This window comes from Agelaius tricolor, unplaced genomic scaffold (assembly GCF_023055355.1).
Source record: "Agelaius tricolor isolate 1412-34295 unplaced genomic scaffold, bAgeTri1.0.p SCAF_5, whole genome shotgun sequence".
Classification (NCBI taxonomy): Eukaryota; Metazoa; Chordata; class Aves; order Passeriformes; family Icteridae; genus Agelaius; species Agelaius tricolor.
The window spans coordinates 7,378,574-7,403,253 of NW_027269265.1; the positions used below are offsets into that span (position 1 = coordinate 7,378,574).

Below are 24,680 nucleotides of genomic sequence, written 5' to 3' on the forward strand. Positions count from 1 at the left end.
TTCCGTTGCTCATGTTTTTCATCAGTTTACCTCTTGTTTCAGTTTAGGACCCTGCCCTTTTCCTTGGGCTCTGTGTCTGCTGACAGGAGCAGATCAGCCAATGTGAATGTCTGGGCAAAGCTGCCTTCCCATTTATGCACTGCACTGGTGTGAACTTCTCTTAGGTTTTTGTTCTTCTTTGGCTGCTTAGCTCAAGTTTGAGATGAATGACTTTAGAGCATTAAGGGTGTTTAAATGACTGGCAAATGCCAAATTCTATCGAGAATAAATAACAGATTAAATGGCTTAATTACAATGGTGTTTCCAATGGCAATTGCTAGAAAGTAAATACAAGCTCTCAGTTCCACAATGATGCTGTCTTTGAGACTATTGCTTCTGGTAACACTAGAAGATATCCTCATGTTGACATTCATAACTTGAAAATCAGAGTGATTTCTAAGCCAAAATAATATTGGAGTGGTGGTGCCAAAAGCCACACTTGGATTCTAAAATTGTTGCTTTTAAAATGTATCAAATGTACTTTCAGTCATAAATATATTTATTTATAGTCTGATATTGTTTGGTTTTGCTTTGGACTTCCTTGGCTGTGTTCATCTATCCACTATGCAGACTGAAGAAAGATGTTCAGCACCCTGTGAATTTTTCTGTAATGCAGCTTAGGGATGGGAAGCAGGTGGATAGAGGCAGAGAAGGGAGCCCAGGGAGGCAGAGATGGTGTGAGCAGCACAGTAAGCTGTGATCTCAGCAGGTCAGCTGTGCCATCAGATGATCCCTACATGTGCTTGTCTCCAGAGCAGCTATGGGAAGCATCATAGGATATGCAGGAGGTGAATTGCCACAGAATACAGTCAGGGACAGGGCAGAGATCAAGCCTTGCCTTCCTCCTGACTGGCCTGAAGTCATGTAGAGTTAATAATGCTACAGTGTAGATGTTTAGCTCAGACTCTTCCATTCTGTGCTCAGCACAGAGCCTGTATTGTCCATCTCTCCTGGGAGAAGGGTTCCTGAGTCACCTGCCTTTGGAGGGCCACATGCCTTGGGAGTCACTGGCCCTGCTGAGCATTGTAACCATCCAAAATAACTGATGGGAACAGGGCAGAGGAAGAATTAGTTCTCCTGGCTAGAATAACTGCCAGCCCATGACAGCACAAGAAAATGGTGCAATGATATGTTCACTGAGTACCACTTAATATAAGCAAAATCAAAAGCAGCAAGATTTATACAGAGCTGTTTGCTTGGGAGCCAAATGCTGTCTGCATACAGGGTTGAACTTGGGACCAGAGTTCTGAAAAAAAGCTTGTTAAGAAAAGCAAGAGCAGCTAAATGCTTTTGTCATCTACTGGTTTCCTCTCAGTCAGCTGCAGGTGTGGAAAACAGAGCCAGTGTAAAGGGGCAGAGGCAGGTGCTTTGCACCAGAGTCAGCAGCTTTGTGGGTGCAAGGCAGGAGCAAGCTGGGCCATGGACTTGGTCCAAATCCTTCAGGCTGGCTTGCAGGCTTACATCAGTCAGACAATACTAATTTTACTTTTGGAGAGTGCAGAGTTGCTAAATACTTGCCAGGAGCTTCAGTGTAGGACTGTGTTCTTCTTGCCCTCCTTGTAAAACAACTGAAAGCACTGCCTGGTGCTTCTGGGACAAGAGGCAGGGGAAACTTTCCATGCTGCTGATCCATATGAGACCCTAGATTTTCTGGCCTTACTCTGTAAACAGTAGGACTGAAATCCAGCAGGATCATTCCCATATCTCCTCCATAAGTGCTTCACTTTAAATCAAGTGTCTAGCTGGCGTGTGTATCCTCTTTGGTTACCCTAAGGTTGTTAATAAGATCGGCTGTTGCTTACAGAGTGGCATATTCATTATGGATTAAATGTCCTGCATATCTTCTGTTGTTGTATCATCAAGCAGTTGCAAAAGCTATTCATTACAGACAGTTTGGACTACTCTCCTCTAAAACTTGCCAGGATAGTGGGCCAGGAAACTGTCCAGGTGCCCTGTGTGGGCACTTCTGCCTTAGCAATCTGTCCCTGTTTGCATTACATGAGATCACATCTCTCAGCCTTCCCCAGTCCCAGCTTGCACAAGACCTGTGTTGCCAAGTACATCAGGGCTCAACTCAGACCTCTCAACAGTCCCCTGCATTTGGGGACATGCAGTGAACCCCTTACACAAGCTGTCCTTGCAGTGCCACTGCTGGTTTTGTTTATATGGTGACAGTTCCCAGCCTCTGTGGCCAATGAATGGGAAATGTTTCAGCCTTTTCACAATACAGACTAAACTTTTTGTGCTGTGCTTGACTTAAACAGTTGAAGATCATCTTGATAGTTGTTGGACTAGTCAGTAGTTAAAGGTTTAATTTGTAAGTTTGCATTATAAAAATCATATGCAAGGTTCAAAAATTCATGCTAAGGCACAAGGACATAACTAGAGATCAAGAGACCAGCACAGGGAAGCAATGCTGGCCAAGAAATGGACTCTCCCTAGGACATGGGTGGAATGATTTCATCTGACTTCAGAGTCTGCAGTGTTGATATTTATAGTACTGCAGGGTAGACCATTGCAGTTCCTGGGGAGAAATATGTGCTTTTTGGTACAGTTCATCTCATCTTGTGATCTGGATGTTTAAGACAAGTCTGATACAAGTAATGATTTTTTTCCTCCATTATCTACCAAGGTCTAGATGACAAGCTCTGAAATAAGTCTGAAGAGATAAGTGTCACCCTGTTGTTGCCTTTCTAGTAATTTTTGTTGGGAATTGCAGTAAATGAAATTTCAAGAAAAATTTGAGACCAGTGAGGTAGCTCACCAGATATTCCTCCAACACATGGAGACAAACTTGCCAAAATATAAAAGCATACTGTGTGGGTAATTTGAGGGGCTGATAGGAGGGTTTGATATGGGAATATGCTGCTAAGTCTGGAAGTCAAAAAAAGTTTGTCTGCAGTTTGAGAGCAGTGCTACAAACAGCTGTAAGAAAAGTAAATGATCTCAATGATTCATTTGCTTGTCCACTGCACAAGTCTCCCTGGCCATTTGATATTCTCCCCCATTAGGATTGGTTTTTTTTAATTTTTCACCATGTCAGGAGAGTCTGGCATATCTCTGCATGTTTGTGTGGTGTTTAGATGAGCTTTAATGTTGTGGTGCTACAAGTTCTATTAGTAGCTGTTGTTCAGATCTTCTCCTCTCCTGTCAGCACCCAGAGGATGCTGAGGCCCTGGCACGGGTTGCTTGGAGAAGCTGTGCATGCCCCATCCCTGGAAATGTTCTAGGCTGGGCTGGATGGGGCTTGGAGCAACCTGGAATAGTGCAAGGTGTCCCTGCCCGTGGCAGGTTAGAGCAAGGGGATCTTTCAGGCCCTTCCAACCCAAACCATTCTGTGATTCTGTGATTTTGCCAGGGTGTTGGACTGGTGGTTTGTGCAGATTCTGCCTCTCTTGGCAGAGTGGTACCTTTTTGATTAGTGTGAGCCTGTTGGTTGCTGAAGATGACACTGAGCAAAATTCACAGCAGGAAAATCAAACCATAGATACCCATTTTTGTTTAAGTGTGGCAAATTATGACTTAGATGAATGTGCAGTGCTCCCTAGCAGATGAAAATTCACCTTGCTTATAGAGTTCCATTAAAGCCTTCATCCAAGTCCTGCTTGCAGCTGTAGAGCAGGGGGCTGCTGGGCCAGTTTAGGTAGGTTTTGACTAAAACACGGCTCTGATTTACAGGCAGCAGCTTGATGCAACATGGCTTCATAAAGCCATGCCTGTCATCACTCCTGCCAACATCTTTTCCACTGATTGACCATCTTTGTAACAAAATGTTCTTCCTGGTTTACTTAGGGTGAAGAAACTGAAGGAAACATTTGCTTTTATACAACTATTGGACAAAAACATGAGTAACCTTCGCACGTGGTTGGCCCGGATTGAGTCTGAGCTTTCCAAGCCTGTTGTTTATGACATCTGTGATGACCAAGAAATCCAGAAGAGACTGGCAGAACAGCAGGTGGGAAATAGCAGCAGCCAGAGTAAATGAGCTAAGATGCTGCTGATTGGTCCTGGTATAAAATCACCTGTTTCTTTTCTTTAGTGAGCCCTTCTGACTGTTCGCTTTGCATGGCGTGTTCCTGCCAAGATGCGTTACATGGAAGATTTTTATTTGCTTGCAGTTATTTCAGTATTGCATTGAATTACCCCCACATCTCTCTGCCCCCCTTCACCCAAGGAAAACATGCAAAATACAAACAAAAGCAAATTTGCTCAGTTCAGTATAGCAGACTTCCTGAGGACTGGGCAGGGCACAGACAGTGGGCAGAGTACATGAGGATGACTTCGACTGACAAGGCGTGAATGCTGCTCTCTGCAAAGAGATGGGATTTGATGTGTTTCCCTCCCTGGCTCCAGTTCCTGTCCCTTCCTTGCAGACAGCAGAGCAAGCTTGGCAGAGCAGGATGCTTGAGCTTTGGAAGGTGGATTTGTGCAGACACACCTTTGGCTGAGGTTTGATCAGAGGCAGGCTCCTAAGATCCCTCAGGGCTGGGGCAGCTGGCGCGTGAATCCTGCTGAGACAACAAGTGTGAACCAACCCTGCACTGCTGGCTGTTTGTGGGCATTTATCCAAGGCAGTGGCTTACAGGGGATCTTAGGAGAGTTGGATAGTCCTGCAGTAATTTTGTCTAGCCAGCAGCCCAGCAAGGAAAATGAACTTCTCCAAAGCACAGACTTGCAGGTGGAGTCATCCTTTGCTCAGGGCTGTGCTGTAAGTCTGGCCAGGTTCTAAGTTCTTGCTATCATCTGGCCTTTGTGTTAAACAGCAAAACTTGCCCAAAAACTAAAGATCAAGAATAAGTCTGTCAAGTTTGGAAGCTTGGAAGCTTTATGGCATCTGCCTTTAGGAACACTTATTGGTATCCTTCCCATCCTTTCCATCTTTTCTCTTTGGCTTCTCCTTTTGTGTCTAAGGATCCCTGAGTGACCCAGACGTGGGGACTCAGTTCTCTGCTGGTTGGTGTGGCTGTCCTTGTACTCATGTCCCAGATGTCACAGGAAGGGCCAGCTCCTCTGTGACAGGATTGGAGGTGGCTCCCACTGACAGTACTGCAGGAGCTGGTCAAACACCAGGAGCCTTGGCCCAGCACCTCTCATGGTTTCATCTGCATTGTGAATGGTCATGTAAACAACAAAGAAATATTTTCTTCTCATTCAAACCTTTTGCATTCTCAAAGGCCATAATAAATTGCCAGGCAGAGCAGAGCATGGAGCACAAAGGAATTGTGTCCAAACTAATTTATTTTTATTGTGAGCATTCAAGCTTTAGCTGGCTATAAGAGCCATCATTTGCAGCTCAGAACTACTAACTGCTTAATTTTTTGGATGCTGTTTTACAAATACAGACCTCTAGGCACTTCTAGACTCTGTCTACAGTAGCTTTTTAGCAGGCTGAGTATGAGAATACTATGCTGACTAAAAAGACCACAGTAAAAAGAAAAGCTACTTTTGTTCTGCATTAGTGAAACATTTGTCTCAATGAAACAAGTAAAAAGATCTTTCCTGGTTTTAGCTGAACAATTATTTCAGCAAGAGCAGAACAATGGTGAGAAATATGCCCTACAGGCTTCTTTTATTTGACATCCATGACTGGAAAAGCTTTACCTGTGCAGTCTTGAATAATGAAATTTAAAAGCCTTGTGTATGCACAGAGGTGTTTTATGGCATGTTTGTTCAATTAAAGGATGATGATTACAACATGAATAATATTAAGATTGCAAAGATGTCTCACTAATGCAAAAATCTAGCAGTGTGTAGTCTGTTAAAGCTCTCTGGGCAATGCTCTGCAGAGTTGAGGGAATGGTACCTCTTGGGGCTCCATATATGTTCCTCACCCTCTCCCTTTGTTTGTTATGCTTCTCTCATTTAATGCAGTCAGGTCATTTGGAAAACAGCAAGGATTCTGTCTAGGCTATTCCATGAACCCAGGCATGGCTTGAAGTAATGAGATAGTGTCAGCAACATTACCATTAGAATTAATTAAATAAAATTACAAGTTAGAATTAATTTTAATCTGTGATCAGAATTCTCATTTTCACTAATACACCTGTAAATCCAGTGAAATTTAATGAATTCAGAAGACACTCTCCAGACTACTCTGCAGTAGTGAGACAGAGCCTGCTCCCAGCTGTGGAGCCTGTGTTGAAAAGACACTGATGCATCTTGCTCAGTAAATAGCAATCCTTAGTAACCTGTAAAAAAATCTGTTGGCTCTCCTTCTGGTAGTCTCATCCATGTAAAAAATTTCACTTCTACATTCCTTAAAGCTGTTCAGTTTACTACAAATCCCAGCAGCCGTATTTTGACCATTTATGGCTCAGCCCTTGATTCAGGTACCCATGTAACCACTGAGAACTGCCACTGAGTGATTCTCAACTCCTTGCAGCTTGTTGACTTCTGGGAAAAATCTTCCTTCTACTCATTTTGTATTTACTACAAGCTGTGTCTATTTCAGAGGGGTTTATTTGTTTTATTTTTGGGGGGTTTTTTTTTGAAGTCTAGAGCAAAACCATTTCTGCTTCATCTCTTGACTGAAATCAGTAAATACCATTTAATGGGAATTCTAGTTCACTTTTGTAAGGAAAATACTCATTTATGTTTGTTGCTCTAGTGTTATTCAAGCAAAAGTCTCTGTATCCCTCATTAGAAAAGCCATAAATGGGTTGAAAAATGGCACTGTAGTGGCTGTTGTCATTTTATTAAAATTTAAAGTTGGTAGCATAATCAGATCTACCTTTTCAGTAAGAAATACTCAGATAAGGCACTTTTTTTTCTGTCTTTCAATTACACTGACTTTAGGTGTAGGGATGGGTACAGGATGAAAGGCCAGACTATTGTGGAGGGAGGTGCAGGCTCTGGAAAAGAAACCTGTAGTGTAGATTAGACAAAAGGTCTTTGCCAGACCCTTTAAAACATTCTGTCAGAAGAGAAGCCCTACAAGAGGGATTAAGAAAAGTAGTGTAACACCAGGTGCTTGTGTACTGTGTTTGTGTTTCATCCTGCAGCCTGTGATCAGTCAATAAAATGCAAGTACTGCTCTGGGAGTTCTCTGATGAGCCTTTCAGTATAGTAACCTGATATGAGACAGTCATCTTGTGCTGTCAAAATTAATAAGAATTTATTTGTGGTATAGATAAGATTTGGATTTTGAATGCACATTAAAATTGTCCAGACTGTTAATTGAGTTTACATTGAGACACCAAAGGTGGACAACCCTTTTTTTACATGTTGGCTCTCTTCCTGACCTGTGTCATCTGCACAGCTCATCCTGCAAGTCTTTTTTAAAACTAAATCAGCTTTTCCTGACACAGGAGTTGCTCTTTTCCCCATCCTCTGCAGCATATTTAAAGGACATGGGTGGGATGTAGCCATGCATGTTTCCTCCCACTGGCACTGTATGTTTCCTCCCACTGGCACTGTATGTTTCCTTCCACTGACCCTGTATGTTTCCTCCCACTGACCCTGTATGTTTCCTCCCACTGACCCTGTATGTTTCCTTCCACTGGCACTGTATGTTTCCTTCCACTGGCACTGTATGTTTCCTTCCACTGGCACTGTATGTTTCCTCCCACTGGCACTGTATGTTTCCTCCCACTGACCCTGTATGTTTCCTCCCACTGACCCTGTATGTTTCCTTCCACTGGCACTGTATGTTTCCTTCCACTGGCACTGTATGTTTCCTTCCACTGACTCTGTTGTTTTGCATGGCAGGACCTGCAGAGAGACATAGAGCAGCACACGGCAGGCGTGGAGTCCGTGTTTAACATCTGTCAAGTCCTGCTGCACGACTCAGATGCGTGTGCTAATGAGACAGAGTGTGACTCCATCCAGCAAACCACCAGGAGCTTGGACAGACGGTGGAGAAACATCTGTGCCATGTCCATGGAAAGGAGAATGAAGTACGTCTCCTATTCCTACCCTACAGAAACCTGTGGCAGCATTTTGAGGGAATGCTGTAGCTTTTGCCACAAGCTGAGTTTTGAGGAGGAAAAAAGAATCCAGAGTTGATAGTTAGCTTGTGATAAAACCTTTCTGTTTTTGCTCTCTCAGAATCGAGGAAACCTGGCGTCTGTGGCAGAGGTTTTTGGATGACTATTCTCGCTTTGAAGATTGGCTAAAAGCATCTGAAAATATAGCAGCCAGGCCTAATTCTTCAGAGGTCTTGTACACACATGCAAAAGAGGAGCTGAAGAAATTTGAGGTGAATTTTTAAACTGCCTTTTTTATGCACAGCATCAGGCTGCTGAATACTTACTGTCTGTGCAAAATGCCTTAGTCTCTGGAAAACATTGGTTTGACATTGGTTGTATAAGGAACATAAATAATTTGGTGAGTGTGCAGCTGCTAAATGTCTGTTTCTTTCCAGAATTTTTTTTAATGTGGAGAATACAATACTTTGAATAGACACTTCAAAGTTTAAAGCCTTGCTTTTTATAGGGAAGAGACTTTTATAGTGTGATATTTATTCTTTTCTTTCCTTTCTTCTAGTTTGAGCAGATGGCTTAAAATACGGGTCTAAAATCTGGATTTAGTTTTGCAGTTGGAAGGTCTGTTTTTAAGGAGGAGGGAGGGCACCATCTCTCTTGATGGATAATATCCACATCCTGACTGTTACCAGGCAGTGAGCCCCTGGCTTTGCCTTGCAGGCGTTCCAGCGGCAGATCCACGAGCGCCTGACGCAGCTGGAGTTGATCAATAAGCAGTACCGGCGCCTGGCGCGTGAGAACCGCACCGACTCGGCCAGCAAGCTCAAGCAGATGGTGCACGAGGGCAACCAGCGCTGGGATAACCTCCAGAAACGAGTGGCTTCCATTCTCAGGAGGCTCAAGGTAGTGCCCAAGGGGGGTGAGGGAGTGAGGAGCACTCACAGGGTGCCAGTTTTTGGCTTCTTTTTTTTGCTTCTGTCAAGGTCAGGATTGAAGCGCTAGAGATGGTATTTTTGCATCCAGGCTTAGGTATTTATTATTTCTTATTTATATTACAAGTAATGAGTTTTGCAGCATTCTACTAACAAGCTACAAATGGCTAACTACCTTTCCTTATGAGGTCTTTTAAGGCTAAACTATCTAATTAAGAAACAACACCTAAATTACTTTTAAGTCAATAACCAATCACTTGAAGTCCGCAATGTGGACTTTTCTGTCCTATTACAAATACTACCCAAACTCATGAAAAAGAAGGACTAACCTCCACTCTAAAACTTCTATCTTGCTCTCTCTATATATGTTACTATATTCTAAAACTTTAAACTCTAAGTTTTCTACTTAGTGATATTACACACTTCTAATCAAACTACACACCCGTAATCCCAGTGCTACTAATAAATTTTGGAAGCCTTCTCCACGGCCTCAGGTCAAATGTCGTATTCTCTTGTGGGTCTGTACCTTTCAGCATAGAAAGTTTAAAATTCTGAGCATCCAGGGTTCTGCAGGAATTACCCATGAGTAAAGCCTACATCAGAGCAACTCTCTCTGTCCTGAGCTATTGGCATAGCAGGGGAGCTCTGGAAGGGTCACTGAGTACCTGGCATAAACCTCACCTTGGTAGATTGGTTTTTGGTAGCTGAAGAAAAGCTTAAAGGAAGAAGGAGTGCAGATTTTGAGAGGTCAATTGCAATACTCACTGCTCCTATCACACTTTCCTCTTACCCACTTGTAATGGGTGGATGTGTTCATGCACTTGCACCTTTCCATAGGTAAGAGACAGAAGGGTCCCAAGGGCAGATATGGTTTGGAGTTCACAACTCAGCTCTACTTCGTGCCAAGTTGTGATTCACCAACAAGGCATCAAAGATGGAGATGTGATAGAAAGCAGCTCCTGCTGTGCTGCCTGCCTGATGAGGAATGTTGTTGGAGTGTATTCCAAAGAAGTATCCTGCTCATCAGTTAAACTGATCTTTGGGCAGATACTCTGTGCTGTGCCCTGGGGGAAACTTGTCACTGCCAGATTTTTAAATATAGCAGTGCTGCAAGCAACAGGGAGACAGAGAGAACTGTTAGCTCCCCAAAGTCAGTAGATGAGGCAGTGAGAGCAGGGATGGGTTTGATCTGTGCAGCTATGAATTATTATATTTGGGATGTTACATGATCCCCTTTCTGAAAAGTAAATCCACCCATGAGAACAGGCAAGCTGCATGTCTGTTAGCAGCTTCTGTGGGACATGCCATACCAAACAGTGCATTAATTACACTGCTGTGGTCATACATGATCCAGCCTCTCCATTATAAAATCAGTAAAAACTGATTTTAGTCTCATAGTTTTAATTACTTTAATTGGAGATGAGGGTTGCTTCCTTTTTTTCTCTTTTTTAAGTTTAGAACAAATCAAGTGTTAAGTCTCAGTCCAAGTAACTGTTGCTAGTATAATGATGTGGGAGAAGGAATGTTTGGAATCAATAATGTAATTTTATAGAAACATCTTGAATTGCTAAAATTTTACTCCCTCTTTTGTTCAAATAGTGTGCTAGTACAGGGCACTGTTCTAGCATCCCTACAGGAAGAGGACAGGTTTTATACATGGCATGCTGCTGTTTGTGTTCTGATGGCCTTTAAGGTGAACAGGAGTTTTGAAATCAAACACTAATTGCAGAGAGCTCCTGTGACCTGCCTCTTTTAGTAGCTGAAGTCATTTAACACTGGCTCCACTTTTCCATCCAGCACTTCACCAATCGGAGAGATGAGTTTGAGGGGACGAGGGAGAGCATCCTTGTCTGGCTCACAGAAATGGACCTACAGCTGACAAACGTGGAACACTTCTCAAAAAGTAACTTTGATGACAAAATGCGACAGTTAAATGTACGTATCCTTCTGAAGCAGTTGTTTACTGTAGCCCAGTGATCTTGTTGGGCTGCCCTTGCCTGACAGAATCATCCATTTTCTGTAACTTCACAGTAGCTACCACATCTCTGTAGAACTGTATTTGTTTGAAGACAGTAGTACATTTTAAAGACATACTGTCTGAATCGAGATTAATCTCTGCATTATTTAATTCAGATTCAGTGTGCAGGCTCACTTCTGTCCTGCCATTTTCTCCTGACAGTATGTGTCAGTGACAGTGGTATCTCACCTGGAAAGCAGCAGATGCTGCTTAACACTAAGAGCCACTTTCCTAAATTCAGGCATTATTTTCTGTGCAAATCTTTTTTGAATTGGCATTATTTTACAATCTCTCCTCAGAGCTCATGTTTGTAGCTGGGAATTTCAGCAGAAATTAGACATCAGGAATGTGCAGTGATTCTAAGGAATATACTAGTTCTTTCCTACATTATCATTTCTCCTGTCTCCCTGCACTGCTAACTGATTTGGGATGTAGATTTATTGTTGTGTAGGTTGGAGACCCAAGCAACCAAACAAACTTCTTGGCTACTGAGAAAAAGATAGCGTGTACCAACAGAAGAATACTCTCTGATTAGCTGAACTCTTATATCATGATCCCCTGCTTGCTCAAGACACTGCAGCCATAGTGATGTACACATGGGTGGAAAATGCCACTTCATTTAGAACTGTAATTCTGCTCATGAAATGAACCTTTGGACCTCTTGAGTAAAAAGATATTTGCCAAATTAAATTAGACAGCAATGTCAATTGTTGCTTGTCTTTCACTGCCGTGAGCTAGAAAACAGGGAGAAACCTTTGGCTAGAGAGAGCCAATGGAGAAGTAATTCTTTTTCTTATATGTTCCAAATAGGGTTTCCAACAGGAGATAACGTTAAACACCAATAAGATTGATCAGCTAATTGTTTTTGGGGAGCAGTTGATTCAGAAGAGCGAGCCTTTGGATGCCATCCTGATTGAGGATGAATTGGAAGAGCTTCATCGATACTGTCAGGAGGTGTTTGGGCGAGTTGCCCGGTTCCATCAAAGACTGACTTCAAGGGATCCTGTAAGAAGCAACAGTTGTTTCAATGCTTTGACAAGATTTTGGTGTTTGAATTGCAATGCTATTTTGGTTTTTGAATTGCAATTGCTTACTCCTAGCAGCCTGACTGAGTGGTTTATTCTCCAGTGGCTCAGGAGGTCTGCAGCCACGTGCCAGCCTTGTTAAATCTTTGTTGCCAATCCTTTCATGCCTCTCCATCTGCAGAATCTGGATAATAGCACGGAGGTTTTTCATAAGGTTCAGAACTATATAGTTGTGGCTTGAAGGCTTCAGAACCTATTTTGGTGTTTTTAATATCACTTTGTTTTCCTTACCATCAATAACGTGCTTAGAATATCTCTACATATTTGTTTGTCCACTCCATCTGCCCACTTTGTTGTGAGAGTCCTGAATGGGGAACAGCATGCACTTTGCTTTTCCCTGGGAACTTTCAGATGGTTCTCAGTTTGGCCTCAGAAAGAAAGAACACCTGTTAGAAAGCTGAGTAAAGGAAGGAACATGAACAAGTAGCTGTTCACTCCTGCCTGAGCATCATTTCCTGACTGACCTTTTTAAGTCCATTTGGAACTGGATACTCCTGCAAACTGGACAGATGCTATGGTGGTGGTTGAGTGCCTTGAAAGAGGAGAGGTAGCTGCTGATGTGAGGATTGGATTTGGCAAAAGAGGAAGAAGGCAGAAATTATGTTTCCCTTTAATTTTAGCCACATGGTTGCTGCAGCTGACCACAAAACTGTCTTCAGTAGTACTGTGTGGTTCAGTCATTATCTCATTAAGATCTCTTTTAAATCTTATTAATATGCAATAATTACTTACTTGTAGGGATTGGACGATGAAAAAGACAACTCTGAAAATGAGACAGATCAAGAAGACTCCAGGGAAATCCAGAATGATCCCTGGCATAAGAAAGCCATCACTGAGGGGCCCTCATCAACACAGTCCCTTTGCCACCTCATGCCCCCGACTCAGGGCCAAGAGAGATCAGGCTGTGAGACCCCTGTCAGCGTCGACTCCATCCCACTTGAGTGGGATCACACAGGTGATGTGGGAGGCTCTTCCTCTCATGAAGATGATGAAGAAGCAACATATTACAGTGCTCTGTCAGGTGAGAACCAGTGTCCAGCAGTTTGGATTCACATGGACAGCTGGAGGATGTCCCTGTGTGGGAAGGGAGGGGGATTGAAGTCTTGCTCCCATGTTGTTGGTTGATTTTCAAGTACCATTTATAGGTGTGAGCAGGCTCATCTCTTATATGAAGGAAATGGTACTGTCTAGACCAAGCTTTTGTTTTTAGAAACATAAGGTTTTAGAAGCCTTAGTGTTTAAGAATGTTTGAAAATGGTACCAACCACTTTGTTCTTTGTCTTTGCTGTCCTTCATTGTTTCAGTTGTTTTTAACAGTTGGAAGATATTGAATAGTGAGGAAAATGACATTATTCTTTTTTCAGATGTAGAAATCACTGAAAACCCTGAGGCATATCTTAAAATGACCACAAAAACTTTGAAAGCATCTTCTGGTAGGCACCTGCTAATGCATGTGTCTGAACATGGCAATCTCCCTGTGCTGCACGCTATATTCCTCAACCTCTCTCATACGTAATGTCTGACTTCCTGCCTTGTGTGGACACCATGTCTCATCCTGTCATGGTGTTCTTACGCTGCAGTATCCACATGGACATTAAAAGCAGTCAAGAACACACCATTTAGATTTTGCCTGGTAAATGCCAAGGTGGTTAACGTGCATTTCATTGTACTGATCCAAAGTCTTTTGGTTCTTTCTCGGTGGTTTGCTCTGGGGTAGTATCAGTTTTTGGTTGTTTATAATTTTAGTTGCATAACTAATGAAGGCAGTAGCTCCAACTCTGCAAGTATTTTTTTGTGGTTTGTGCATGACAGAACTATGTGTGTCCTGTCTGTTAAATCCAGAACAAACATTCTCCAAACCAGGACATGTCTAACTTGTTCCCTCTGACATGTTGCAGATGTGTGGGTAGTTATTGTTGGGATGCAAACTTTACAAAACCATGGTGCAGCCTTGTCTTTTGGTTTGTTTTTTTTTGTTTTTTTGGTTTTTTTTGAATACTCTAACCTGTATTCAAGCATTTTCCAGAAGAAAACAGAATGTCCCATAACTGCATGGCTCTCATCTCATTACCTTTGAAACACTGTTGATGTTTTGCAAATGTGCATGCTTTGCAAGGAAAGCTGCAAAACTGTCATTTTTATGCCATAACTTGATGCCATTTTATTCAAAGCGCTTTCTAACTTAATACAAAGCAACAGCTTCCTTGTGGAGGTGGGATCTTGCACTCATGGTGTGTGCTTTTGGTTTTATTTGTTTCAGGAAAGTCAGTTTCAGAAGCTCGTCCTTGGCATTCTCCAGGTAGCCCAGTCTGCAGAAAACACAGATATAACCAGGCAGAGATGGTTGGAAATGTGTTGTCTGGACCAGAGACAAGTACTCCCTATAAACCAGCCTATGTGAGTTGGAGGCTCTGTGGGCACTGAACCTGTACTACAGAGTCTGTTTGTTGTTCTGTGTAACTCCACCCTCTTCCCTTCTCCAGCATCAAGGAAAAAAATAGTTAACATGGGGAATTTTCACTTCACACAAGCTTGGACATTATTTCTGGTGGCTCAGGTTGGACTCCTGGTCAGTCAGGGTCTGGAGGAACTTCCTTCCTCTATTGTCATAAGACAAGTCTAGGAGAATTTAACCCCCACAAAGGACAGGGTGTGAATCTCTTGATACTTACTGATATATTTCCCTTTCCTAAGCAAATTTTAAAAGTCTTAATATGCAACACACCATTTAATCTGCTTCTAGGCACTGAAAAAAAAATTACTTACTGTCCATTGGTGCCTCAGCCTTGGTGGCTGTTTGCCAGCCATGGCTTCACCAGCAGCTGCCAGGCTCAGTGGATCTGGACCCATTGGCAGCATTCTTCCAGGCAGGGTGGTACTGGTATCTGGCTGCTTTTGTCATCATTAATCCAGTCTCAGAGCCTTAGAGTCAGTATTACCAAGACCCACAATCCAACAAAGAACACCAGCAATTAATTGTACATTGTCTGGAACAGGTAGTGCAAAAGCAATTTATTTGCTATGTCCACTCTTTGTAGTCATTGGCATCACCATGGTGTTTGTTTGTTTGCTGGAAAGGCACAGAGAGCCAGTGCAAACTGGTAGCAAAGCTGCAGAAGCCCAGTGCTAAAGCTGATGTGCAAGAGCTCAGCAGCAGCCCAGCCACCCCAGAGTAACACAGATTAGGCTGGACCTTTGACATCCTGTTAACCTGCAGGGCTCACCCACCAAAATGTCATTCCAGGTGAAGCAGCTCAGCTCTGCAAGCAGCAGCAGCAGCAAGGAGAAAATTCCATCTGCCAACATGAGCGATGAGGAGCCCCAAGATGACCAAGAACTTGTGAATCTAGTAGCAACAGAGAAGCAGTCAGGTACAGAGCATTAGGAGTGGCTTTGGGGCTCTGGTGTTTGTCCTGTGACTCTGGGATGACAAAGCAGACATGGCACAAAGGCAGCATATTTGGGAACAACAACAACAACAAAAAAATTAATGTATTTTGCCAAATTTCCAAGTCAGTGAGCTCCCTTCTCATCTGGTTCTGTCCAACCCATGTGTGCTGTTCAAAGCTTTCACATTTTCTGCCAGAATTGAGATTTTTCTTTCATAACATACTTCAGTCTCTTTGCTGCTTGTAGTAAATGGGAACAATTTCACTTTTGTCTGATACTGAACACTTCAGGGGCTTCTAATCAGATTTCAAACCAAAGGTTCTGTCTAAAACAAGATTTCTATGTGGAGTCACTGGTACTCCATATAACAAGATGCTACAGCTCCCATTTACAGAAATGTTTGTTCAAAGCTGGTAATGCATTGTGTTCTTCAGTATCTTTACAGTGGTCCTTTCATGTAAACAGACCAGCAGGCTGGTTCTATTGACCTTTCAGGACCTCATTCCTGGTTTCAGGTGCTTGAGATTGTAAGAGCACATTGTACTGCAGTCACAAAAGCAAATCATGTGATGAAAAGAAGGCTGCAGCTACATGCACCAGCTCACTTACTTTGTTTCTCTGATCTCACAAATAGTCCAGGGTTGTGTCCCATATGTGAGATGAATGGGAATAACCTGAGTGGTTTAGATGTGCTTTCAGAAAGTGTCTCTCATCACACAGGTGGCATCTCCATGTCCCTTAGCATTGAATTGATGAGACAATCATTAAGAGTCATTAGAATGCTTTGGGTTGGAAGAGACCTTAAGGTTATCTGGATCCAACCCCCTCCCATGAGCAGGGGCACCTTCCAGCAGACCAGCTTGCTCAGTGCCCCATCCAGCCTGGCCTTGAACACTTCAGGGATGGGGCAGCCACAGCTGCAACCTGGGCCAGTGCCTCACCACCCTCACAGTAGGGAATTTCTTCCTAATCTCTAATCTAAACCTGCTCTTCCTTCATCAGTTTAAAGCCACTGTCCCTTGTCCTGTCACTCCATGTCCTTGTCAAAAGTCCCTCTCCAGCTCTCTTGGAGCCGCTACAGGAACTGGAAGGAGCTCCAAGGTCTCACTGGAGCCTTCTATTCTCCAGGCTGAACAACCCAAGCACTCTCAGCCTGTCTTTACAGGAGAGGTGCTCCAGCCCTTTCATCATCTTTGTGGCTTCCTCTGGGCTCTCTCCAGCAGCTCCACATGGACATAAAACACAAACCCAAGTCCTAACTGCTGGATCATATTTGTCCTGTGCTGAATTTTGGTGTTCACCAAATTGCAGCTGGGCTCATTGAATTCTGTCTCCTTAATTTTGGTCTGTTCTTCCAAGTGAATTAAAAAATCTTCAATTGATGTCATTAAAATTCTTTGTAGCATTGCTATGTGGGTAACTTGACCAGCAATATGAAATTTAAACACTGTAGAATCTCAAGAAAAGATGTGGTTGAATGACACATTCAGCACATGAATAATACATTACAGCAGTTAATTGATCTCAAATAGCGTGGGAAATAATTTTCTTGCAAAACTTCTTGCATCTGTTTTACACACTCCTTCCTTTACTGAAGATTTAAATGTTTGTTTTTTTTTTTTTCCTGTGATTTGCAGGCATTATTGATAGGTGGGAGCTCATCCAAGCTCAAGACCTCAGAAATAAACTCAGGATGAAACAGAAATTGCAGCAGTGGCAGCAGCTGGACTCAGACCTCAGTGACATCTCTGCTTGGCTTGATAAAACTGAGCAAGAGCTGCAAGAGCTGCAAAAGGTGAAACTTCCAACCAGCATGCAGGCATTGGAACAAAAGGTCAAGAAATTGAAAGTAAGTTATGGCTTGCTGAGATGACAGATTTCAAGATGCTGATTTTTTTTAATCAGGGCTCTCCTGGGATCAGTTGGCAGCATGGATGCCAACAGCAATTCCTGTGCCACAGGGGAACTGAACTGCTCTCAGCTAAGAGGGCTAAAGAGGGTCCTTGCTAAAGCAAGGTGCTTCTGTCTTCATATACAGAGATTGGCAGGCAGAAGTAAGAACCTCTCCACTTCTCTCTTTCTTCTTGCACAGTGATATCGACATCTTTTCCTTGTGCCATTCCCCTCTATACGAACCAGAAACAGATTGAAAATTAGCCAGGTCAACAGGCTGCAAAGTCTAGGCTGCTTTTTTTTTTAATTGAATTAAGGGTGGGGTTTAATTCCAGCCTGACAAAGATCTGCTCTAAAGCTGTGGTTTCTGCAACATGAGCCAGCAGGTCACCAGGGCACATGTAGGTGCTGGGGCCCTGGGACTCAGGCAATGAAATGCCTCAGCTTCAAGTCTGAGAAAGCAAGTGTTCCTAAAATCTGTGGAAGTGCAAAATCCCTGTGTGCTCACCCCTCACCAGCTGCCCCATGTGGAGTCACCCTGAGGCTACTGCTCAGTCTGGTGTCACCCTTGGGGTGATGCTCACAAACAGGACACTGCAGGACAGAGGAGGGATTTCTTAGGCATGCTGAGAGTATGTTTAAGCCTGCATGTCCTGGAGTAGTTATTAGGCTAGGGACAATGACTCTGCACTCCAGTAAGATCAGCTCTGACTCCTTCAGCCAGTCTGGATTAGGCACCAAGCCCCAGGAAAGGTTTGAGGGTGCCTCCAGAGTGGAGGGAGGTGTTTCCCTTCAGCCTGGAGTTTGAGTGTCTGACCTCCTCAAGGAGCAGAGCTTCACTTCTCTCTTCTGCATCTGCTTAAGAGGAGTCCAGCTGGCTGTAAATCCCATTTTCAGACAGTTTGGCTTTAGAGGGGTGTTAAAAGAGCTGGTGTGCTCTAAGTGAATTTCATGAGGTGTCAGGACATCCCAATTGCCTGGGATAAGGATAAAGCCAGTCTGCCTGCAGAGTGGCTTACTGGTGTTCAGAAGTCTGTTTGCTTTGTCTGATACTGAAAGAAACTTTATTGCCTGGAGGAGAGGGGGACAGGATCCTTTGATGGGTAAAAAAAAAAAATTTAGACTAGCAGTTTTCTACAAGTGGAACTCAGATCTTGAGATTGACACTCTTGGATAGAAAGGCTGCTGAGAAAAGCAATCTGAGCTTTGTGGCTTGTGGGATTCATCCTGCAGCTCTAACTTCCCTACTGCAAGAGCAGCTTGGGAAAGATGAGTACCCTTGATTCAAACTGTAAACTGGAGGGTACAAGGAAGGTATTGTTTGGCATTCTTTTTTTTTTTAAACCTTCAGAAATACAGGGTCAGTCTTAACCTAAAGGTGGTTAGATGATATGACCATGACTGCAAATTCCATATTATTCCCCCTGCAATTCTAAGGGAGAGGAGGAAAGCAGGCAGGACTGCCTTCTGGGGGGACCTTGAGAAGTCAGAGAAATGGGCTGACAGAAACTGAGACCAGAGAGAAGAAAAATAATTTCTCACAATGGGGTGGTGTGGTGTGGGAAATAGTAAAGGTAAGAAGATTTTCAAAAAGCTGGGAAAAGCAGGCCTTAGAAACAGAAAGAGCAGAGAAAACTCAGAGCTAGATGCAGCTGCAAAGTTATAATGACTTTTTATAAGACAAGCAAGCATTGTGTGAAGAGGTGCATGTGCACTTTTAGTAATTGGCTAGAACAACTGTCTGTAAGCCATAACAATATACTATTAACTAAAAGTTTTTAAAATGTTCTGTAGCAAAGAGGTCTTTGGCTGCTGCTGGCTGTATGAGCTTTGGCATCTTTCTATTGTCTCAACCATGTAATGTGGCTGATGCTGCAAATAAAAGCTCAAGGAATGTACCCCAACAGCCCCATCCTGTTTGTGAAAAAAAGAAACCTCCAGACACAATCTGGTGTGGGACCAGGGGCCCAGAGGGGGTGGGGAATCTCCATCCCGTGAAATACTGAAAATTTAAATTAATGAGGCCCTGAGCCTACTCCTTGGAGTTTGAAGTTGGTCCTTTGTGAAACAGGAGAATGGAGTGCAGACCTCCATATGTCCCTGTCAGCATTATTCTAGGATTCTGGGGTGGCAAAACCTTTATCAATTAGGAGAAAATACCCTGTGATGATCAATGGGAGTATTTGTCCAAATGCCAGGGAAAGAGACAGCTCAGAGGAATTGAAAGACAGATGTGGATTAAGCCATAATGCCTGTGACTTAGGGAGAAGGACAAACCCAGTCACACTTATTTTCTTCAAAGTGAAGGTTTTGGCTGTAAAAAAAACCCAAACATAAACCTGCCTCAGTATGTTTCTTAGCAGTATTGAAAAGCCACCAGATTCAAACATCCTTGCCCAACACCTGTGATACTTTTGAGTGTGTGGTTTTATTGTAAATAAACACGGTTTTCATCATTCATAAAAACTCCTAATCTTCTTTTTCTGCCAGGACATGCTTAAAGCATTTGACAGCTACAAAGCAGTGTTGCTTTCTGCTAACCTGAGCAGCAAAGAATTCCAGAAGGCAGACAGCACAGAGTTCAAGGAGCTGCAGAACAGGCTTCGGAAGGTCAACTTGCACTGGGAGAAAGCAAATCGTGCACTGGACAGCTGGAGGAAGGGCTTGCAGCAAGCCTTACTGCACTGCCAGGTACATCCCACGTGCCAGCTTGGAAGGGAAAACTCTTTGGGATTCTGTTGAGGAGAGGGCAGAGGGGTAATTCCTGCACATCAGTGGAATGGTCACTCACAGTTCAAGGCGCTTTGTTTCAAGATAAAGTTGCCTCTGATGGATTGAAATGGTTTGGTAAAAATATCTTTGAAATGGATAATGCCCTTTATCTACGTAGGTGGAATACTTTAACAAAGTTTCTGTACCCTCACTAATTGTGAATTTGTTTGTAGGTGAAGGCACTACAAAGGTGTTTTTCCTCTTATGGGCCAATCTTTTTGTTTCTCTAGGATTTCCATGACCAGAGCCAAAAGCTAATCTTGTGGTTAGCAAGTGCTGAAAGCAGGAGGAATGAAGCACAAATCACAGATCCCAATGCTGATCTCAATACAACACTGGAATGCCAGAAGGAGCTGATGGTGAGTGTAGTCTTAACTGCAGCACCTCACTGTCAGCACACACTGAAGAGCAGAATGTTTATGTCTCACAGTGTCTGCAGCCTGTCCTCAGACCTGCTGTACTCAGGCATGTGGGTGGTTTTTGAAATGGACCAAGACATTGCATCTACAAGGCACTTCTCCATAATTACACATCATAATAAAGTTACTTATAAGTAGTCTTTATGCTGGAGCAAGACTTCCAATTTCCAAAATGTAATGTCTTCTCTATATGAATTACCTGCTGCTAGAACTATTTTTAAATGTTATTTCAAACAGGTACAACCAGTCTCTTCAAGAGAACTTAATTTCCCATGTAGCTGTAATAACCATTCTTGTGCCTTGTTGGTTCTCAGGCAGGTTGTGTTGTTCTTTAAAGCCTTCCAGAGTTCCTCCTTTTGGGAGAACATCCATAAAGTTGAGGGTAACAGTCTTTTGTGCTGTTTTTTGTTTTTTCTCAGCAACTGGAGAAAGAGCTGCTGGAGCAACAGCTTAATGTGAACTCTCTCCAAGAGCTCACTGCTTACCTGCTGCTGAAATCAGATGGTGATTACATTGAAGAGGAGGAGAAGGTCCATGTAATTGGAACAAAACTGAAACAGCTGATTGAACAAGTCTCTCATGACTTAAAAACAATCCAAGGGAATCTGGTGAGTTGGAATTTAAATATTTGTTTGTGTCTCTTCCTTACTGAAAAGAAATAGCATATTAAGAGTGAAGGTATTTATAAAAAACTGACTTAAAGCTTAAATACTTCCACCTTGATAAGCTGAAAAAAGAGCAGTTCTGGCTGTAGGAACAATTTCAGCACCCCAAGGCTAGTACAGTATTAGAACAAGGGGTTGTGCTGCCTCTGTCCTCGAGGGGCTTGAAGAGCAGAGAGCATAAAGCTCTGAGTAAGGCTTTTGGCCAGGTCCTTTGGCAGGAGGTTGGACTAGATGAACTTCCTGAAGTCCCTTCCAACCTGAATTTGGGTGATCCAAACCAGGTATCAGGCTAGGAGTGTGTAATGAACATGTAGGAGTTGAAGATCTTAGCAATGGGTTGCTTATCCTGTGGCCTGTCAGAGATATTCCTGTATGCACCCATTCTGTATGCATATTCCTGTATGCACCCATTCCATTGCAATTCCTTCATGCTGGGCACTGTAAATTTCTTCATTCTGGGGGACTGGTTATTCTCCTGTGAGGGGGCAGTGGGCTGTGCACCTACAGAGCCAGTGAAAGGTGGTGTTATCTTTCAGGATACCAAAACATTCCTGCTAGTTCCAGATGACTTGGACTCAGGAGTTTATAATCCAGAAGAAGAGAAACCCAGCCCTGCTGTGAAGAAGGTGAGTACTTTTTTTCTAATATTTTGCTGTCAGCATATAGTGTATTTTGACATACTTAGTGTAGAAGTTCCTCAAGTATAATCATTTTACCTTTTAGGTCCATCTACCTTATTACAGTATTTACAATCAGACCATTAAAGTCTACAGCTGTCTTTTCAGAGAAATTCCTTGTAGTTTCTGAAACCTGGCTACTAAAAGCTATTTCTCTCAACAGATGGCCCTCAGGAGAACAGCTGATGGCAGGAATGGCAGCAGCACAAGGTAATATTTTATATATGCCTGATCTCTTGAAAAATAGTGAATATGGCAGAGATGAGCTATGTAACAGCAGAAACCTAGGCAGCTGTTCCTTGTAGGTTGACACATGAGTGGAGGTGATTTCTGCCTTACCTGTAGAGTCCCCTCTTCCTACCAGCTCTGGGCTGCTCCTTAGGGAATGGTTTCCTTCAGCACTCCTGCTCCAGGACCTCTGCAGTGATGTGCAACTCTGGCTTGAGAAAATATTTTTTTTCTGCCAAGTGGGGGATATTTTAGGTTTAAATCCTCCTTTAATTCCACCAGCATGCCTGGAAAAAGAAACTTGGCCCTGAGAGCCACTTGGTACAAACAGACCATGAAGGACAGAGGGAGAACTTAACCCCCAGTCCAGTGGGGTCTGTTCAAAGGGTAGATCTCAGTAATGCTAGGGCAGAGAGGAACCTCAGCAGTGTGAATAATGTGCTTCAACACCTATTTGGAATGGTCTCTTTGCCTCCTGGGAAAAATTAAGTTCAAGTTTGTTTGTAAAATTTGTTTTTAAAGTGCAAGTTAAGTTTGTTTCCTGAAAATAGGCTAAAAACAACTGGTTTAACTCAAACCCTGAAGTGCCTGTTGTTCCGTGTTTCTCCTTTTCAGGAGCGAAAGCCATCCAGAACCTGTGCAGGCAACCCCTCGCTCTCCCTCTTTCTTCTACCGAGTGTTGAGGGCAGCTTTACCTCTGCAGTTGTTTTTCCTGCTGCTTTTGCTCCTGGCTTGCATGATCCCCTCCTCTGAGGAAGACTACAGCTGCACCCAGGCCAACAACTTCGCCCGCTCCTTCTACCCCATGCTGCGCTACACCAACGGGCCCCCCCCGACCTAGGACAGCCTGCACTCTCACTGAACACTCCTGGGTGGTGCTTCTTTCTCCCATGCTGCTCTAGCATCAATCAAGCAGTGAGTTTCACATCTCAAAATGTATATCTTGACAGAATTTCAGCGTTTTTGTACGGGAAACAAAACTTTTTCTATAGATTTTTTTTTTAAACTGTAAGCAGCACACTTTATACTTTGATGCAATAGATACACTATTTTATAGGGGCAGTGCTCTTAAGCTTGCAAGGTGTTTGGATACTGAGTTCTTAGATGCAGAAACGACATCACAGTAATCTTAAACATAGCAGTCTGTCTTGGGTGAGCATGACAAACAAGCAGGTGAAGAGGGACTTCATTTAATATGATTTCTGCACACACACTTCACATTACTTGTATCTTTTGGTACTGTAGTCACTTGGTGGAAGCAAAAAAATTGCGTATTTTTGGATCTTTGTTGTTGTATTTTATTCATCTAACATGTTCAATATCATGATGCACATTTGTTTTGTTTGACATAAAGTGTTCTAGTAGTTAGGACTGCTGTGTTGTCTTTTTATACCACCTTTGAAATAAGGAATTGCTGCATTGCATGGAAATGGTTTATAATGCACATATTTTCTAGATGAACATGATTATGTAGACTATCCCTGATGTATACAAATAGTGCAATTACTTTTTTAATGAAAGTTTTTTTTCAGTTTTTAACCTGCTGAATAGTGTACAGTACCTTGGGAGAGAATTGTGCATTTTTATAAGCTTTGTTTTTAAAATTAAACTGGGGTGTGGGCAGTGGCTGGAGAAACACTGTGTACAGTCAGCATTGCCACTGCCCCTCTGTTGTACAGTTTGATTACTGTCATTAAAATTTTGCCAATGTCTGCAGAACTGTGGGTGTGTCTAGTGGGGGGGACCAGCTTCATTATCCAGCTGTGCTGCCCCTTCCACTCCTGCAAGAGTCAATTTCTTTGCCTGCTAAAGGAGTGGTGCTGGAAGAAGCACAACCACTCCCTTGCTTGTCAGAGCAAGAGATCACAAATCCAGCAGTGGGACCTGTGTTCCATGGCACACATCATTCCCTTTGGAACTGCTTTCCTGGAGGAAGAACACAAAGTTGAACCAATTCATGCTTATTACTAGTTTGAAATGCTGAACTATTTCCCACTCTGGAACTGACTCTCTATAGTGGGAGTGCTGGAGTGGGGAAATGCCTGTGGGGGAGAGCTCAGTGCAGTAGTAAGGGCTTTGGTCAGCAGCTTTTTGTGTGTGGCAGTGAAAATGAGCCAGGAATTAGCCACTTTCTGCAGTGCTTACCCATTGAAAAGAAGGTCTCTGATTAGCCTGTGAGAGTTCTCCCACCCTTTCTACACTTGTCACCACTGGTGGTTGCTGATTCCCCAGCTTCTGGCAGGTGGCTTTACAAAGCAAACTGCTTTGTCCTCATGTTCAGAGAATGGCCAAACCAGCAGCTTTTTCCCAGTGGCAAACCCACTGTGGTTTAGTTCCAGGACATTAAACTAAACTCCTAAGGCTGTGTTGAGGTGCCAGACTTGTGCTCTCACACTTGGGCTGTACCCAGAGATGGATCCCCCTCACCCCTCACTGCACACAGCCACACACACTGTCCTCTCTCCCTCTGCAATCATTATTTGATATTTTCAAAGCAATTACTTTAGGATGGAGCTCATTTAAGTTTCTTTCTCTGTAGAAGTGAGCCAACTCCAACCATTATTTCATTGCCAGGTTGTCACAAATGCCCATGCAGACCTTTCTGCCAAGAAGTAATAGGCAGTTGCTGACGTGATATTCA

General features: G+C 43.1%; 1 protein-coding gene across 1 annotated transcript in view; it reads left to right on the forward strand.

The window, feature by feature from the left end:
• SYNE2 (spectrin repeat containing nuclear envelope protein 2) overlaps positions 1–23,758 on the forward strand; it is a 159,082-nt gene extending 135,324 nt beyond the window's left edge. The window contains exons 101-117 of the mRNA XM_071426258.1: positions 3,832–3,994; positions 7,747–7,934; positions 8,086–8,236; positions 8,682–8,864; positions 10,691–10,828; positions 11,721–11,915; positions 12,734–13,016; positions 13,360–13,428; positions 14,256–14,392; positions 15,240–15,366; positions 17,023–17,234; positions 19,769–19,969; positions 20,281–20,409; positions 20,889–21,077; positions 21,671–21,760; positions 21,975–22,021; positions 22,655–23,758. Of these exons, the coding sequence (XP_071282359.1) occupies positions 3,832–3,994; positions 7,747–7,934; positions 8,086–8,236; positions 8,682–8,864; positions 10,691–10,828; positions 11,721–11,915; positions 12,734–13,016; positions 13,360–13,428; positions 14,256–14,392; positions 15,240–15,366; positions 17,023–17,234; positions 19,769–19,969; positions 20,281–20,409; positions 20,889–21,077; positions 21,671–21,760; positions 21,975–22,021; positions 22,655–22,880 (2,728 nt within the window). The 3' untranslated portion in view covers positions 22,881–23,758. The remainder of the gene's footprint in view (positions 1–3,831; positions 3,995–7,746; positions 7,935–8,085; positions 8,237–8,681; positions 8,865–10,690; positions 10,829–11,720; positions 11,916–12,733; positions 13,017–13,359; positions 13,429–14,255; positions 14,393–15,239; positions 15,367–17,022; positions 17,235–19,768; positions 19,970–20,280; positions 20,410–20,888; positions 21,078–21,670; positions 21,761–21,974; positions 22,022–22,654) is intronic.
• The last annotated feature ends 922 nt before the right edge of the window (positions 23,759–24,680 follow it).